General features: G+C 56.0%; 1 protein-coding gene across 4 annotated transcripts in view; it reads left to right on the top strand.

Annotated features, from left to right (window-relative positions):
* The window catches only part of ZCCHC14 (zinc finger CCHC-type containing 14), a 59,730-nt gene that overhangs the window by 36,994 nt on the left and 8,593 nt on the right, over positions 1 to 14,143 (top strand). For 3 of the 4 annotated variants that reach the window (XR_006730470.1, XR_006730469.1, XM_045533743.1), the window contains exons 3-8: positions 2,457 to 2,530; positions 7,180 to 7,251; positions 9,545 to 9,654; positions 10,473 to 10,573; positions 10,661 to 10,715; positions 12,260 to 12,548. Coding sequence is in view for 2 of the 4 variants with exons in the window: in XM_045533743.1 (XP_045389699.1) it covers positions 2,457 to 2,530; positions 7,180 to 7,251; positions 9,545 to 9,654; positions 10,473 to 10,573; positions 10,661 to 10,715; positions 12,260 to 12,548 (701 nt within the window). In the remaining 2 variants the exon portion in view is untranslated. The remainder of the gene's footprint in view (positions 1 to 2,456; positions 2,531 to 7,179; positions 7,252 to 9,544; positions 9,655 to 10,472; positions 10,574 to 10,660; positions 10,716 to 12,259; positions 12,549 to 14,143) is intronic. The other variant, XM_045533744.1, reaches the window with a different exon arrangement.

Genomic DNA, 14,143 nt, shown 5'->3' with positions numbered 1-14,143 from the left:
ATTTTAAGCTTAAAATACTCTAAACCGAAGGGGTCCTAGTAGCCCCGCGGTGCTGCGGCCGGAGCTGAGCAGGCTCCCAGGGAGGCGCCTCTCCTGCCAGGCCCCCGCCCCTCTCCCCTGCAGCGAGGGCGGAGCCACCTGTCTGCCTCTGTGTCCCCACTGGGAATGCGGCCTGTAGGTAGCAGGGTCTTAATGAGAGATGGTGGATGAATGAGGACTGTTGGGTTAGAGCAGGGATCAGCAAACTCGTCCTGCAAGGAGGCAGATAGTAAACGTTTTGCTTTGGGAGCTGTACAGCGGCAGCAGGTAGCTCCTCAGCTCTGCTGCTGTGCCGGTGGCAGGGCCCCAGGCGAGGGGCGTGGCTGTCCCTGCAGGGCCGCTGGCAGGCGGGGTGGCCTGGGCCACAGCGGCACTGCCCCAGGAGCACTCTCTGAGGACTGGACCTTGCGGTGGCTGCTGGACACTCAAAATGTGGTCATTTAGTGCAACTGGGGGGTTGAATTTACATTAATTTGAATGTAAGTAGTCAGGTGTGGTTAGTGGCTTTGGTATTGGGTGGTGCAGGCTTAGAACCTTCCCCAGAGTGGGCCGTACAGAGCAGGTTGCTGTTCTTAGGGAGGTTCATACGTGTTAGGGAAAGAAAGAGTTCTGTGGCTAAAAGAGTTGGGGAATCATCGTTTAAAAACACCAAAAAGGATTTATTTATTATAGGACTTCTCAGAGCCCTTAATGTGCTAATGCACATTAACAGTGTATGAGAGGCTGGGCGCAGTGGCTCATGCCTGTAATCGTAGCACTCTGGGAGGCTGAGGCAGGAGGATCATTTGAGTGCAGGAGTTTAAGACCAGCCTGAGCAAGAGTGAGATCTTGTGTCTACTAAAAGTAGAAAAATTAGCCGGGTGTGGTGGTGTGCTCTTGTAGTCCCAGCTACTCGGGAGGCTGAGGAAGGAGGATCGCTTGAGCCCAGGAGTTTGGGGTTGCTGTGAGCTAGGCTGACGCCATGGCACTCTAGCCTGGGTGACAGAGCGAGACTCTGTCTTTAAAAAAAAAAAAAAGAAAAGTCTGTGGGAAGGGGTTTCTGAGTTTTTTTTTTACCCCAAAAGCTTTCTGACCGTGCGTTTTCCTGCGGGGTGGCCACTTGTGGGAGCAGTGGTGTTCCTCAGAGCAGACTTTGGACAATGTTGGCTGTGCTGAGTGTTTCACGTTGGACAGTTAGGTTGACAGATACATGGAAACCCCCTGGCGCACGGCCAGATGGCCACGAGGGCAGCGAGAGCAGTGGAGGGCGGGTGGCATGCTGGGAGCCTCCTGCCTGGGGACAGGCCCTTCCTGGCTGTGCGTGAGCGGTGGGGAGGACGCCTGTGCCTGTGGGGAGGGAGAGGAGGGGCTGGTCACACTGGGCAGGGGGGAGACGCCAGCCTGTGACCCGGCAGCAGGACACACAGAGCCCATGTGGGTGGAGCTGGGACCTTCGGCGTGGCTGTTGGAGTTGGACGGTATCTGGGCTCGTTTGGAAACAGTGCTGAAGGGCCAGGTGTGCTGGTCCCGCCTGTTGTCCCACTGCTTTGGGAGGCTGAGGTGGTAGCATCGGTTAAGCTCAGGAGTTTGGAGGCTGCGGTGAGCTGTGGTGACACCACTGCAGCTCCGGTGACAGAGGATGACCCGTCTCAAAAAAATAAGAGAGAGAAATGGTGCTTGAAACTTGTTATCATCTTATTTTTGAGGATGAAAAAATACATTAGCGTCATGTGGCAAGGGAGGGACAGGGACGTCACTGGCTCCTCCTCCCTGTCCTCCTGTGCCTCCCAGGCTGCCTGGCTCCCTGGGACCAACTGCCCACTCCCGCTCTGTGACCGCCCCTGGAGCTGCCGCTGGGGCCCCGCTCCCGGCCCGTCAGAGGAGGGTGGGAACACGTCCTGCCAACAGGAAGATGCACAAGACAGGCTCTCTGGGTGACGGTGCACTTGCGGAAACACCGTCAAGGTTGAAAATGCTGAACATTAGTTTGTCAGCAATTCGAGGGGTCCTTTATGCCGGGAGAGTTCACCAGCAGCCGCACAGACGCTCGGCTGGGACGGGACAGTGCTCGGTGGCCTCCGGGCGCACCGTGTTGGGCTCAGGCTCTGTGCCCCACTCTTCCTCCTCTGTGATTTGGTTTTATTTTTGTCTGCACTTTCTGTTTTGCTTGTAAATTTGCTGTCCGTTTGCACGGGCCGCCTGCCATCCCCTGCCATCCCCTGTCGTCCCCTGCCTCCCCTGCCGTCCCCCGCCGTCCCCTGCCGTCCCTGCCATCTGGGGTGCAGGTGGGGCCCAGGCGCGACCAGGCGGCCCCCGGCATCGACAGCCTCCGTGTGAAACCGCTACAGTATCAAGTGCAAAATAATGTGTGTACTGCAAGCTCTTATTTCATTTTCATAATTTGTTTTTTTGTTTTTTGTTTTTTTTTACTTTTACAGTGAGTGTTGAAAAGATAGACCTGAAGGGATTGTCACACACAAAAAATGACAGAAATGTTGAATGTTCCTTTGAGGTAAGATGCTAAGTTTTTTTCCCTCTCTCCTCTAAGGGGTAGGAAGAGAACATTGCCGTGAATAAGAACTGTATCTAAGTGGAAACTGTGCCTTCTTTCGAAGCCCGGCACTGGTGCTGGAAGCGCCCGGGGTGGGCCGTCTGCGGGACGGGGTTGCGGGCGGCCACCATGGCTGCCCTTCGGCCTGTTTGCAGTCTCCGTGGGGGACAGGCCTGGCCCGGCAGCGCGGATCTCTCTGTCGGCGGTGTGGCCAGGTGTGGCCAGGGACGGGAGGAGGTTGATAGCACGTGCCTCGAGAGTGAGCCGAGGCCCCCCACCTGAGGTCTGAGCCCAGCATCTGGGCTGTCGATTGTCCGTGAAGACTAGATGACCAAAGCTCTGTGGTCATACAGGGAAAGTTCTCTAAACTGACATGCTCGGGTGCTGGTAGTTGTCACCAGAGTTGGGTACAGTGAAGAGTCATGAAAATGGAGGTACGTCATGTGTGAGGGTTGGAGACCATCGCGGCAGTGGTTTAACCCGCACAGAGGCGTTCCTGTCGCACACGGGAGCACACGGGAGGCCGCGGGCCGCGCCCTCTGGGTCGTTGCTCTGACGCCCCAGGATATGCCCTTGGGCTCCGGGTCCCTGGCTCTTCCTTCTGGGCAGCAAGGTGCTGGGACACGAGGAGAAAGGTTACTTTTTTATCTTTCTTTTAAGGAACATTCCTGAAGGCAGCCTCTAGCCACGTGCGCTTGTGTTCTGTTGGCCAGAATTTAGTTTCTTGGTCCTGCTCAGCTGTGAGAGAGGCTGCTGGTGTCCCCCCAGCCCCCTTGTGGTCAGGCTGTCCCCGTCACCTGTTGGGCTCTGCTCGGCCAGGGCCGCGCTGGCTCCCCACTGCTCCTAAAGGCTGTGCCCAGCGCTGTTGCCGTGTGCTCGGGGACGGAAGCTCCGGTTCGTGCCTGGCAGGCAGACCACGTGCGGTTCACTGATGCGTTAAACAGCGCAGCTGCGTCGGGGCAACTTTCCATCCTCTTGCCACCTGCAGATAACAATCTTCATTTGACCTGGGCGATGCTGAACTGTGAGAATCGGTTATTACGCTGCAGATTGGTGTTTTCACGCTGTAGGGACGATGCTGAGCTTAGGGTGTGGGGGCTGTCGAGGCCGGGGCTGGGGGGGGCAGGGGCTGTGCAGCCCTGCGGGTGACCGAGTGCCCGGAGCCCGGCGGTGACCCCGGGAGCCCTGGGGCTTTGTTGTCTGCGCTTGGCCCCTTCCCTCCGGTCTGCGTTGCACTGTCGGCCCCCTGCCCGGGTCCCTGTCAGCCTCCAGCAGGGCTGTTGACTTAGGACAGTGCCCCGTGGGAAGCCCTGGCAGGAGGGGCCTGCCCAGGCCTGGGCTTTGATTTGCTCCGGATCCTCGGTCCAGTTATTTGCGACAAGGAAGTCCAGGCCGCGCAGCGAGGGAGGTGGGAACTTCAGACAGTGTGGCTGCCGATGGCTCTTCTGTAAAGACGGGAGCTCTGACAAGACACGCTTGGCCTCTCACGGCCTCTGCCTGGAGGACAGAGTTCCGATGGGGCCAGGGAGGGAGGGGCAGCCACGAGGCAGACGTGGTCCCCCGAGCGCCCTGACAGCAAACAGAGCCGTGGGCCACGTGGGCTGCGGTAGCGGCGCTAGAGTAGACACTGCTCGGGGCACATGTTGGTGCCCCCTGTCCAGTGTCAGGTGTTCAGTTTAAGGCATTCTGTGCTCCAGGTGTGGACCCCGAGGTGTTTCATGGCTCGTAGGAAAAGCTGAGTTTGCCTGAGACCTGCTCTCTGTAACGTGGCCTCTGACAGCGTCACCGTGTTTGGGACATGGATAACCCTCCACCCCCAGCATCCAGCCCGTTCACCTTTCAGGGCTTCATACGCCCTCAGGAACTGGCAGCCCACATCACACGTGGGGCGTGGGCTGTGGGTCAGGGCACAAAGGAAGAGCGTAATTATTAATGTCAGCGTCTGTTAACTGTGTCTTTTTAGTTACAAAACACACCGTTCACTGACACAGCCAACACTGTGTGCTCGTTTGGTCATTGTTGGTTTCTTGTGGCCCTGATGCTCTTAAACACGTGGCTGCTCGTGAGACGCCGACGGCTCAGTGTTCCCAGACCTCAGACTGGGGTCTCCTGTCCTGGAGGAGGAGTGAGACCCTCTGCCGGTTAGACGGCCTCGGGCACCCGCCCTGGCAGTTCCCAGCCAGCAGTCCCGGGACCGCAGCTCTGCAGAGAAGGTGACCCAGGGGCAGCCTGAGAAGATGATTTCACGTGTCTTTAAACGTACTTCCTCTCGTCTTAAATGAAACCCCTGCCCCCAAATCCCAGTGGGATTTTTCTATTTTAGAAATCAAGTTGATTCTGAGAATTATATGGAAAGAACTAGAGTAATTAAAACAATTCTGAAAAGAAGACAAAGTTGGAAGACTCACGCTATTTGATTTCAAGACTTACTCAGTACGGGATGACGACCCTGCTGTCGCTGAAGGGGTCGTGGCATAGACGTGTGGCACAGACATGGGGCACAGAGGAGGGACTCTAGACGCAGGCTCAAATGCAGATGGTTAGTGGATTTCTGACAAAGGTGTGCAACGGGGTCGACGGTCCAGTGGGGCCCGTGGGCAGGTGAGGCAGAGGTGTGGGCCGGGCAGCCGGGACCCAGGGCACAGCCTGGGCCGGACCCGCCGTTGCAGCTGAGGGTGAACCAGCCGTGGTTCGCCTGTCGCGTGCGCACTCTGTGACTGCCTCAGGCGGGAATGTCAGCTCCATCTGTAAGTGAAAGGGGTATCAGGAGCACATGAGCAGCATAGTTGTGCCTACCTGAGGTGCGCAATTGTTGGAAAAGCAAGTTGTCTGTCTCAGCGCGGAGCAAGCTGTGCTAGCCGGGCTGCGTTGCGTTGGGTTTCCTGTCTCTGTCTGGTCAATGCGTCCCTGCGATGCGGATGTGGAAGGGAAGAGAGAAGAGTCATCCTTAGAAACAGGCGTGCGAGGTGCAAGGGAGGAAGTTTTCTACGATGTATTTTACTTCAAAAAATGCAAGTTGTGGGCAGTGCTTTGGGTGAAATGCCTAAGTGACGAGGAAGTTTCCCCTTTGCTCAGAGCCGCTGCTGGTGCTGTGCGAGCCGCTCCCAGACTCCTTTTCAGTGTTGTGAGACTTCGCTGTTTCGGACGGGGACGCAGGCAGGTGCTCCTGTTCCAGGTGCAGAGATTTCGGATGGCGAGGCCCAGGCTCGCGGCAGTTCATTCAGAGAGGGCTGGTGTTGGCCGCGTCCCTGAGTCCTGGCAGGCGCTGGGAATTCAGAGATAAGGGAGAGAGGTCCCTTCCCTCGTCAGCTGGTGTTTGGTGGGAGTCCGATGGCACAGACCCGTCAGTGGCTGCTCCGTGCCATGGCGGCGGGCGAGTGCCTGGGCTGGTCCAGCCTGGAGGCCGGCGGGGCAGAGGATGGGGGAGCAGAGGTGGCTCGGCACCTCCAGGCTCTCTTTGGTCGAAGTCAGCGTAAACATAGTATTTTCTTTGTGCATAATGAAATACATTTGGTCATTTTATTTCCTGACTTGAAGTCCCCCGATGGCTTCTTGTAGATTAGAGAGTGCAGTGGGCATGCGGTGTGGACCCTCCTGCTCTGGCCCCGCCTCCGTCTGTCACCTGCCGTCCCCTCTGTGCTGCTTACTTGCCTTCCAGAAGTCCACTCAGGCTTTCCTCCGCACACAGACGTCCTCTGATATGCACAAGTGCAGCCCCCCCATCGAGTTAGCACTTGTGGGATGCACACTGTGAGGCCAGCAGGGACAAGCCCCTGCCCCGGGGGCTGAGTGCGCTTGGGGAGACACGAAATCAGACAGACGCCTGGTGTCATGGAACTTCCGGGGAGCTTTCTCCGACCCTTCCTTCCCCTGGGTTCTTCCTGCCCGGCACCCCTCCCAGGGGAGACAGTCTCTCTCTCTGCTGGTGCTCAGCACCCTGTCCTGCTGCCACGGCCGTGCGGTGTCCTGAGAGCGGGACTGGGTTCATTTTGTCCACGTATCTGCCGTAGCTAACCTACCACGGGCGCTCGCTGTGGAATGAAGGGGCTTGTTTCTGGGAACTTTCTGGTTTTGCGTCTACAGTCACGCAGACTCACCTGAGCAGAGGTTCCCCTGGAAAAAGATGAACACTGGCATACACAAGCACATTTTTTTTTTAATTCATAAAGAAACAAATTTCTTAAAATCATGGAGGCAACAAGCCCATTGTGGAAGGGCCTCAGCTGGTGAGAGGCTTCTTGCTGGCGGAGGCTCCGAAGAGCCGCGAGGCCCCACAGGCCGTCCGCGGGCTGGAGGGCTGAGCGCACAGGCAGTTGGTGATGGTCAGTGATTTTCCAAAACTTAGCAAGCTCTGGACCCCGTGCTTGAGTAATTTGGTGGTACTCGATTCAAATTGCGAAGAACAAGGAGTTAAGCTGTAACGCACTTGCGTTATGGGATTGTTCTTTTCTAACGACTCAAGGCTGTGCAGATGCCCCCGTACCAGACGCGAGAGGCCCTGGGCTCGGCGCCTGCTAAACCCGCGCCCGCACGCAGCGCCAGGGCACGTGTGCTGCGAATTCAGTATGTGGTGTCTGTTCTGAAGGTTTGTTTGTTTATTTGTTTTTAAGGTCTTGTGGTCTGATTCTTCAATAACATCAGTAGCCAAATCTTCCTCTGAAGTGACTGAATTTATTTCAAAGGTAAGGTGATGAAGGGCTCGTGTAACCGTGGAAAGAGTCGCGTTCCCGGTGGTTGGTGACACTGGGGCGTGATTCCAACAGGCCACTTCCCTCGCAGCGTAGCCAGTGAGGTCCCCGGGCCGCCAGCGAGGTCCCCGGGCTGCCACCGAGAGGGTGCGCGGCAGTGAGCGTGGTCCCGGGCGCCAGGCACAAGTGACTGACGGCTGCTCTGTCTGCTTTGTCACTCCTTCCCCCGCCCCCAGATTTCCTTGGCCGGGCGGCGGAGGGGCTTGGGTGGCTGCGGGGCGGAGACGCGCCTGGGTCCCCCCTCATCTGTGTTGCTCGTTGGTTCAGCAGGTGCCATTTGAGCAGAGTCCCCCTGCTGGACACAGAGCTCTCCGCCCGCATGAGACTGTGCCACACCCACGTGTGCACCCGCGTGTTTCGCGGTTCCCGGCCTGGCCAGAGTGGTGCATGTCACAGTCCCCATTGCTGGCGTGTCAGGTGTCTGGGGGAACGTTCTGCTGACTGCCCTGTCTCCAGGGCCTGGACGGATGTTTGATGACACGGATCTCTCTGGCCTGTTAGGCCTTGGAGAACGCGTGCCGCACCTCCAGGGTTGCACACGCCTCCTGGGAACTGACCTTCCTCTCCTCACTCCCTCTCCTCTGTGCCCGGCTTCCCATTTTGTGAAAAAAGCAACTTCCCCGGACTCCGCTAAAGCCGGCTGGAACTTTGACCTTCCTTGGTCTTCGGTCTGGGTGGCCACACTGGCTGGCCTTTATGCTGCTCGGGGGTCTGTGGCCTTCTTGGTCATCTGGTTTGTTGTCTTCCGTTAATTTTGGAGAATGCTTGTCCATTAGCTCTTCACATATTTCTTCTGGCCCGTTCTTTCCACTGGGATGCGGCTGCGTGTGTCTCAGACCCTGGTGCTGTCCGCGGCTCTTGGCTGCGTGTCTGGCTTTTCTCTCTTGCTCCGTGGGCAGCGTGGGTGATTCCTGTCCCCTGTCCTCCAGCCGGCGACCTTCCTCCCCTCACGAGGCCCCGGCTGCTGCTGCTGCTCCTGGAGGATGTGCTGAACTCATCTCTGGTACCAGGGATTTTGTTTTGTTTTTGTTTTTTTTCCCCAGTTTTTCCACTGGACGTGTCTTACAATAGTTTCCACCACTGCTCACTGCTGAAATCTCCCGTTTGTTTTCATGCATGCTGTCATCTTTTTAACTAGATCTTTGAATATGTTAATGATGGTTATTTTAAAAAGTTGCTGTCTGATAGTTCCAGCGTCCGGGTTATTTCTGAGTCTGGATCTAATGATTGTTTTATCTCTGGACAGTAGTCCCCCAACCCCGTATTTTTTTGTGTGTCTTGCAAATTGTGGTTGAGTGTTAGACACCGTGTCCGGAAGACTAGAGCTGGAGGAAGAGCTGCTCATGCTGGGGCAGGGATGCGCCTTAGAAGGATTCCCGGGCCAGTCTGGGCAGCCGTGCTGGCTCTGGGTGGTGTTGCCATGGTTACCCTCGGTGTGCCCCTCCAGCGAAGGGGCTGCCACGCGAGCCTGGCCAGGGGTCTTCTCGGTGGTCTGGCTCCCCCTGAGCTCTCGGCAGTCCTGGATGCCTGTGGCACAGAGGGGTCTCCCTGTCCTCTCTCGCCCCCTCCCAGGGGTAGCCTGCTGGTGCTTGTGACCTGCTGCCGGACCTGGGGGTCTCCAGTCTCCCAGTCCAGCCTCGCCTCGCCCCGGGCAGAGCCCCCGAGCCTGGGCTGCCCCTGCTCCACCCCAGACGCGGGGTTTCCACTTAGGCTCCAGGCAGTTCTTGTCCCTCCCCCAGCGGGCGAGGGCTTTTGTCTCGGACTCAGAGAGGGGTCCAGGGAAATGCACAGGGCCTGGTCCTCGGGCCACCACGCATGGGGCTGTCTGCGCCCCTTCTGGGAAACAGCTGGGGGAGGAGGGCAGATGCGCTGGCCACACCTACCCGCGCCCGCCTCTTCTGACCTGCTGGTGTGGCGGCCACCTGCCCTCGTGCTGTCGGCAGGACTGTTCCCGTGGTCTGTCTCCTTGAGGTCCGGTCCTGTTCGGAATTCGGTGCTTGTGGGGCTCGTGGGGAGCCAAGACGGCACGGGCCATGCCTGCCGGCGCGGGGGAGTGACGCTCTGTGGCTGTCCCCATCCTCGGCGGGTGCAGAACCCCACATAGCTACTAGAGGGGTGGAAATCGCACCACACCCGCCGGGGTCGCCATCGGTGCCTGCTCAGGGTGTTCTCACGTTGAGGAGTCGTGGGCTTTGATGCACCTCCCATGCGCCTTCTTCTCTTCCAGTTACCTCAGCTCTGCCCTGAAGAGAACTGGGAGAAACTCATGCCGTGCTTGGCCGGCCCGGACTCGTTTTACGTGGAGCGAAACCACGTGGATCTGGAAGCCGGCCTGAGGTGAGGCTCCACCCGGCTCGGTGGTGGGGAACGTGCGGAGCGAGCTGCCTGCAGCGGGCAGGGCCGGGCAGGCCCCACGGGCAGGCCCCACGGGGCTGTCCTGCTCCCCCGAGGGCTCCTGAGGGGCGCGTGGCCCCCTGGGTCTGGGTCTCTGCTTCACCTTTAGGGATTTTCATCAGTTACAGAGTCTTGGAAACATCCCTAATACCTAAGGGTGATTTTAAAGGTAATAGGGCAGGAATTTCAAAGCATATACCATCATTTAAGGTAATTTGGACAGTCTTTCATGCTAATATTAGATGATTGTTTCTGTTCGGTGGTGAAAATTGAGACTGTTCGAATTAGCGCCTAACAGTTTCTCAGAGGGCCCTTGGTTGTGTTGCGGCCCACGTGGCACACACAGTGACGTGGCACACACAGTGATGTGGCACTCGAGGCCTGTAAGTGATGGACAGGAAGGGGGCTTTGCGCGAGCAAGATGGACCATAGCAAGAATTGAGTTAGGCCGGGCCGGTGGCACGTGCCTGTCATCCCGGCACTCGGGAGGCTGAGGCAGGAGGATCGCTTGAGCCCAGGAGTTGGAGGTTGCTGTGAGCTATGGTGACACCACGGCACTCTAGCCCGAGTGACAGAGCGAGATTCTGTCCCCCCCCCAAAAAAAAAGAATTGCATTAAATTCAAGCAGGAAGAATGTGAGGTTATGACACATCTGGTTCTTTTTTTCTCTAATATATATTTCTCTGAATTGAAAATTACATTTTCTCCCCAGTGGGTTTTGACAATGCCATTTTAATGCTGATGAAACCGTTCTGTTCGAGTTTCAGGTATTTGGCTTCATTACCTTCTCACGTATTAAAAAATGACCATGTTAAGAAGTTTTTCAGCACTTCATCTCCCACCCAACAGCTTCAAAGTCCAAGTGAGTTTACGAAATATAACTAAATAAAAATAAAAATATTTTTGTTGTCTGGAAATGTTTATGATAATTATTTTTTTAAATTTACAGGCCCTGGCAATCCCTCCCTTTCTAAAGTAGGTACCATGATGGGCGTGGCTGGAAGGTAAGAGATCTTCAATGTAACCAACGCGTTCCCAGTAGGCTCTGTGTGAGGTTTACTTCCAGTTGTCAATACCTCATTGTTCCTAGAGTTAAGCAACTTGCAAGTCTAGCCTTGGACAGTGTTGAGAGGAGGAACTGGGTAGAGATAATCCAATTCAGGATTTCCCAGACAGGGTTCTCCGAGCCATGGGAATTGGAATTCCAGGGACACTCACTACAAGTTCAGGTTCTGGGCGCTGCCCCAGATGTAGAAGCTGGAATGTCTGAGCAGCGTCACTTTCCTAAGCTCCCTGGGCTCTCGCAAGCTCTCGATCGGGCTCCCGGGGTGTCGGAGGGGCTCTGTCAGCACCCGGCCCTCAGACAACAGCAGGGCTGCTCCGCTCAGAAGCCGGTCGCCTGTCTCGATAGACGGGTGACCACGGAGGAGGCCTACAGGGACAAAACTGCTGTCACAGTGACACAAGCACAGACAGCTCTGTGCAGAGTGCTAGTCACATGCCAAGGTCGTGGCGGGTGCTGGCTCTTGTACCCCGGGCCTGGTACATGGTGAATGCGTCCGGGTTGCTGTGGAAGGAGCACAGGCAGGTGTGGAGCGCTGTTGGTGCCTTTTCGGTTTTGTTTTTCTAAAAGTAATTTGAATATTAAAGATTTAATAGTCAGTTTTAATTTGTGATGTATCAATATCGTCCTGTGATTTAGAAGTAACAGAAAAGGGCTGGCTTGGTGCTCACGGCTGTAATCCCAGCACTCTGGGAGGATCGCTTGAGGCCAGGAATTTGAGACCAGCCTGAGCAAGGGCCAGACACCCCCCACATCTCTACAGAAAAACAGAAAAATTAGCCAAGCGTGGCAGTGCACTCTATAGTCCCCACTACTCAGGAGGCTGCGGCAGGAGGATGGCTTAAGCCCAGGGGTTTGAGGTTGCTGTGAGCTACAATGACAACACTGCACTCCAGCCCGGGCGACAGTGAGAATCAGTCTCGGGTGTGCCGCGGTGGCTCACGCCTGTAATCCTAGCCCTCTGGGAGGCTGAGGCACGAGGATGGCTCGAGGTCAGGAGTTTGAGACCAGCCGGAGCAAGAGCGAGACCCCATCTCTACTAACAATAGAAAAAATTAGCTGAGCAACTAAAAACACAAACAAAAACAAAAATTAGCTGGGTGTGGTGGCATACAGCTGTACTTGCAGCCACTTGGGAGGCTGAGGCAGGAGGATCGCTTGAGCCCAGGAGTTTGAGGTTATCGTGAGCTAGGCTGACGCCACGGCACTCTACCCTGGACTACAGAGTTAGACTCTGTCTCCAAAAAAAAAAAAAAAAAAAGTAATGTGTACACACGTGTGATGCACACATGTGCACAGGCGCACACCCGCAGAGATCTCAGCTGGAGGCAGGCGGCCGTCTCAGGCGGAGCCGTGGGAGGGAAGAGCCGCAGCATGTCCAGTGTGGGCTGCGGGCCGGGCTGCGGGGGGCTGGCGCCTGAACACCTCACAGATATGTGGTGGAGCCTGTGGTTTCTCTGTTCTCCGCCTGCCCCTGCCCCACAGGCCCGTGTGTGGCGTGGCTGGGATCCCGTCCTCGCAGAGCGGAGCCCAGCACCACGTGCAGCACGCGGCCGGCCCGGCCCCCGCCTTGCCCCACTGCTCCCACGCGGGTGGCGCGGGCGCGGGCACGGCACTGGCCTACCGGGCCCAGATGGACGCTGCGCCGGCCATCCTGATGCCCTCCAGCCTGCAGGCCCCGCAGACCCAGGAGCAGAACAGCATTTTGGATTGGCTTAGGAAGCTGCGTCTGCATAAGTACTACCCCGTCTTTAAGCAGCTCACCATGGAGAAGGTAGGTTTGTTTCTGAGCAAGCTGTGCAGAATTTTCTTGGTTGTTTTGTCAAGTAATATATCTTCTGGCCTCATTCCTAGAGGAATCGAGTTGGGCTCCAAAATACACGTGAAGCAGAAGAATAAGGGTGGGCGAGCCCCACGGCCTGGTCTTACAGGGGCAGTGGGCTGTGGGGGCCGCCCGCAGCTGGAGCCGGACGGGGGCAGGGTTGATCGTACACAGGAGCTTCTCCAGCACCTTTCGGGCCTCACAGCCTGGAGGCCGTGTGTGCTGTGACGGACAGTCCGTCCCTGAGCCCTGCTGGGGACGGGAGTCGTGAACTCTGGTGCCAAAGCCCCATGCTAAACGGGTTCAGTGTAGCTTGTGCGTGTCCCGAGGCTCAGTGAGGCCCGTATCACATGGGCCCCAACACGCTGGTCCGCGTCAGTGGCTCTCGGATGATCTGGCTAGATTTCAAATTCGCATCCAGAAGAACGGACGGATTTTGCATCTTCCAAGCAATCCTACTGAGAAATCGTCCTTCACAATGGAGCGTTTGATGAGGAGTGTTTTTTTGTTAAAAAAAATTCTGAAATTTAAGTCTTTTTTATTTTATTTTGTTTTTCCTTTTTATTTTTTTTTAAGGCTGGTCAAGTGGAGCAGTGGGAGTGGAGAAGGAACAAAGGAATCTGTAACTGGTTTGGTCAATTAGTTGTAAACACCACTGCACTCGGACCAACCTGAAATTTAAGTCGTGATGTCACTAATAAACTAAATTGAACCTGTAGGAGGCATTTGAACTCTGAGCACCCCCTGCTGGACAAAATGACTTGGTGGCTTTTATCTATGTAAAAATTTCATACGTCCAAAAATCTACAGTTGAACCTAGAAATCAGGCTTTCACTACGTACCTTTGTTTAGGGTTTATAAATCTTAAAAAGAGATTTTATGGCTGGGGACCGTGGCTCATGCCTGTAATCCCAGCACTTTGGGAGGCTGAGGCGGGAGATCACTTGAGTCCAGGAGTTCAAGACCATCCTGGGCAACATAGCAAGACCCCACCTCTACAAAAATTGCAAAAATTAGCTGGGTGCCGTGGTGTGCACCTGTAGTCCCAGCTAGTCAGGAGGCTGAGGCAGGAGGATCGCTTGAGTCCAGAGGTGTGAGGCTGCAGTGACTAGGATTGTGTGACTGCACTCCAGCCTGGGCAACAGAGGGAGACCCTATGTCCAAAAAAAGGAAAAGAAAAGATTATACTAACCTTGATCATAGTTTAAAACTTCTTATTCTAATGTGTGAGCTGAAATGGCTAAACACAGAATGATCTGAAAACTGGAGTATCCTTGTGTGCTCAGTCCCGGCCTGTGGGTCAGTCAGTTCAGTTTGGGTGGCGTCTACTTTTCCGGATCACTTGCTGCCTGACAAAGTTGCTGTCATCCCTAAAACATGGGTAATTTTTTGAAAGGAGACCTGTCCTAAGAAGACTGTCCTCCCGTCTGCAGGGGTGCGGCTCTAAAGGGACCGCATTCTGCCAGGCAAGGGGGGCCTCTCCTAACTGCATCTCTGTGGCGCCAACGGTGACTTACGCGAGACGTTTTTTGCAGTCACCTGCCCAC

The sequence above is a fragment of the Lemur catta genome, chromosome 20, assembly GCF_020740605.2.
Source record: "Lemur catta isolate mLemCat1 chromosome 20, mLemCat1.pri, whole genome shotgun sequence".
Lineage (NCBI taxonomy): Eukaryota > Metazoa > Chordata > Mammalia > Primates > Lemuridae > Lemur > Lemur catta.
Note: the sequence above shows the minus strand (reverse complement) of the source record. Positions and strands in the feature narration are given on the sequence as shown.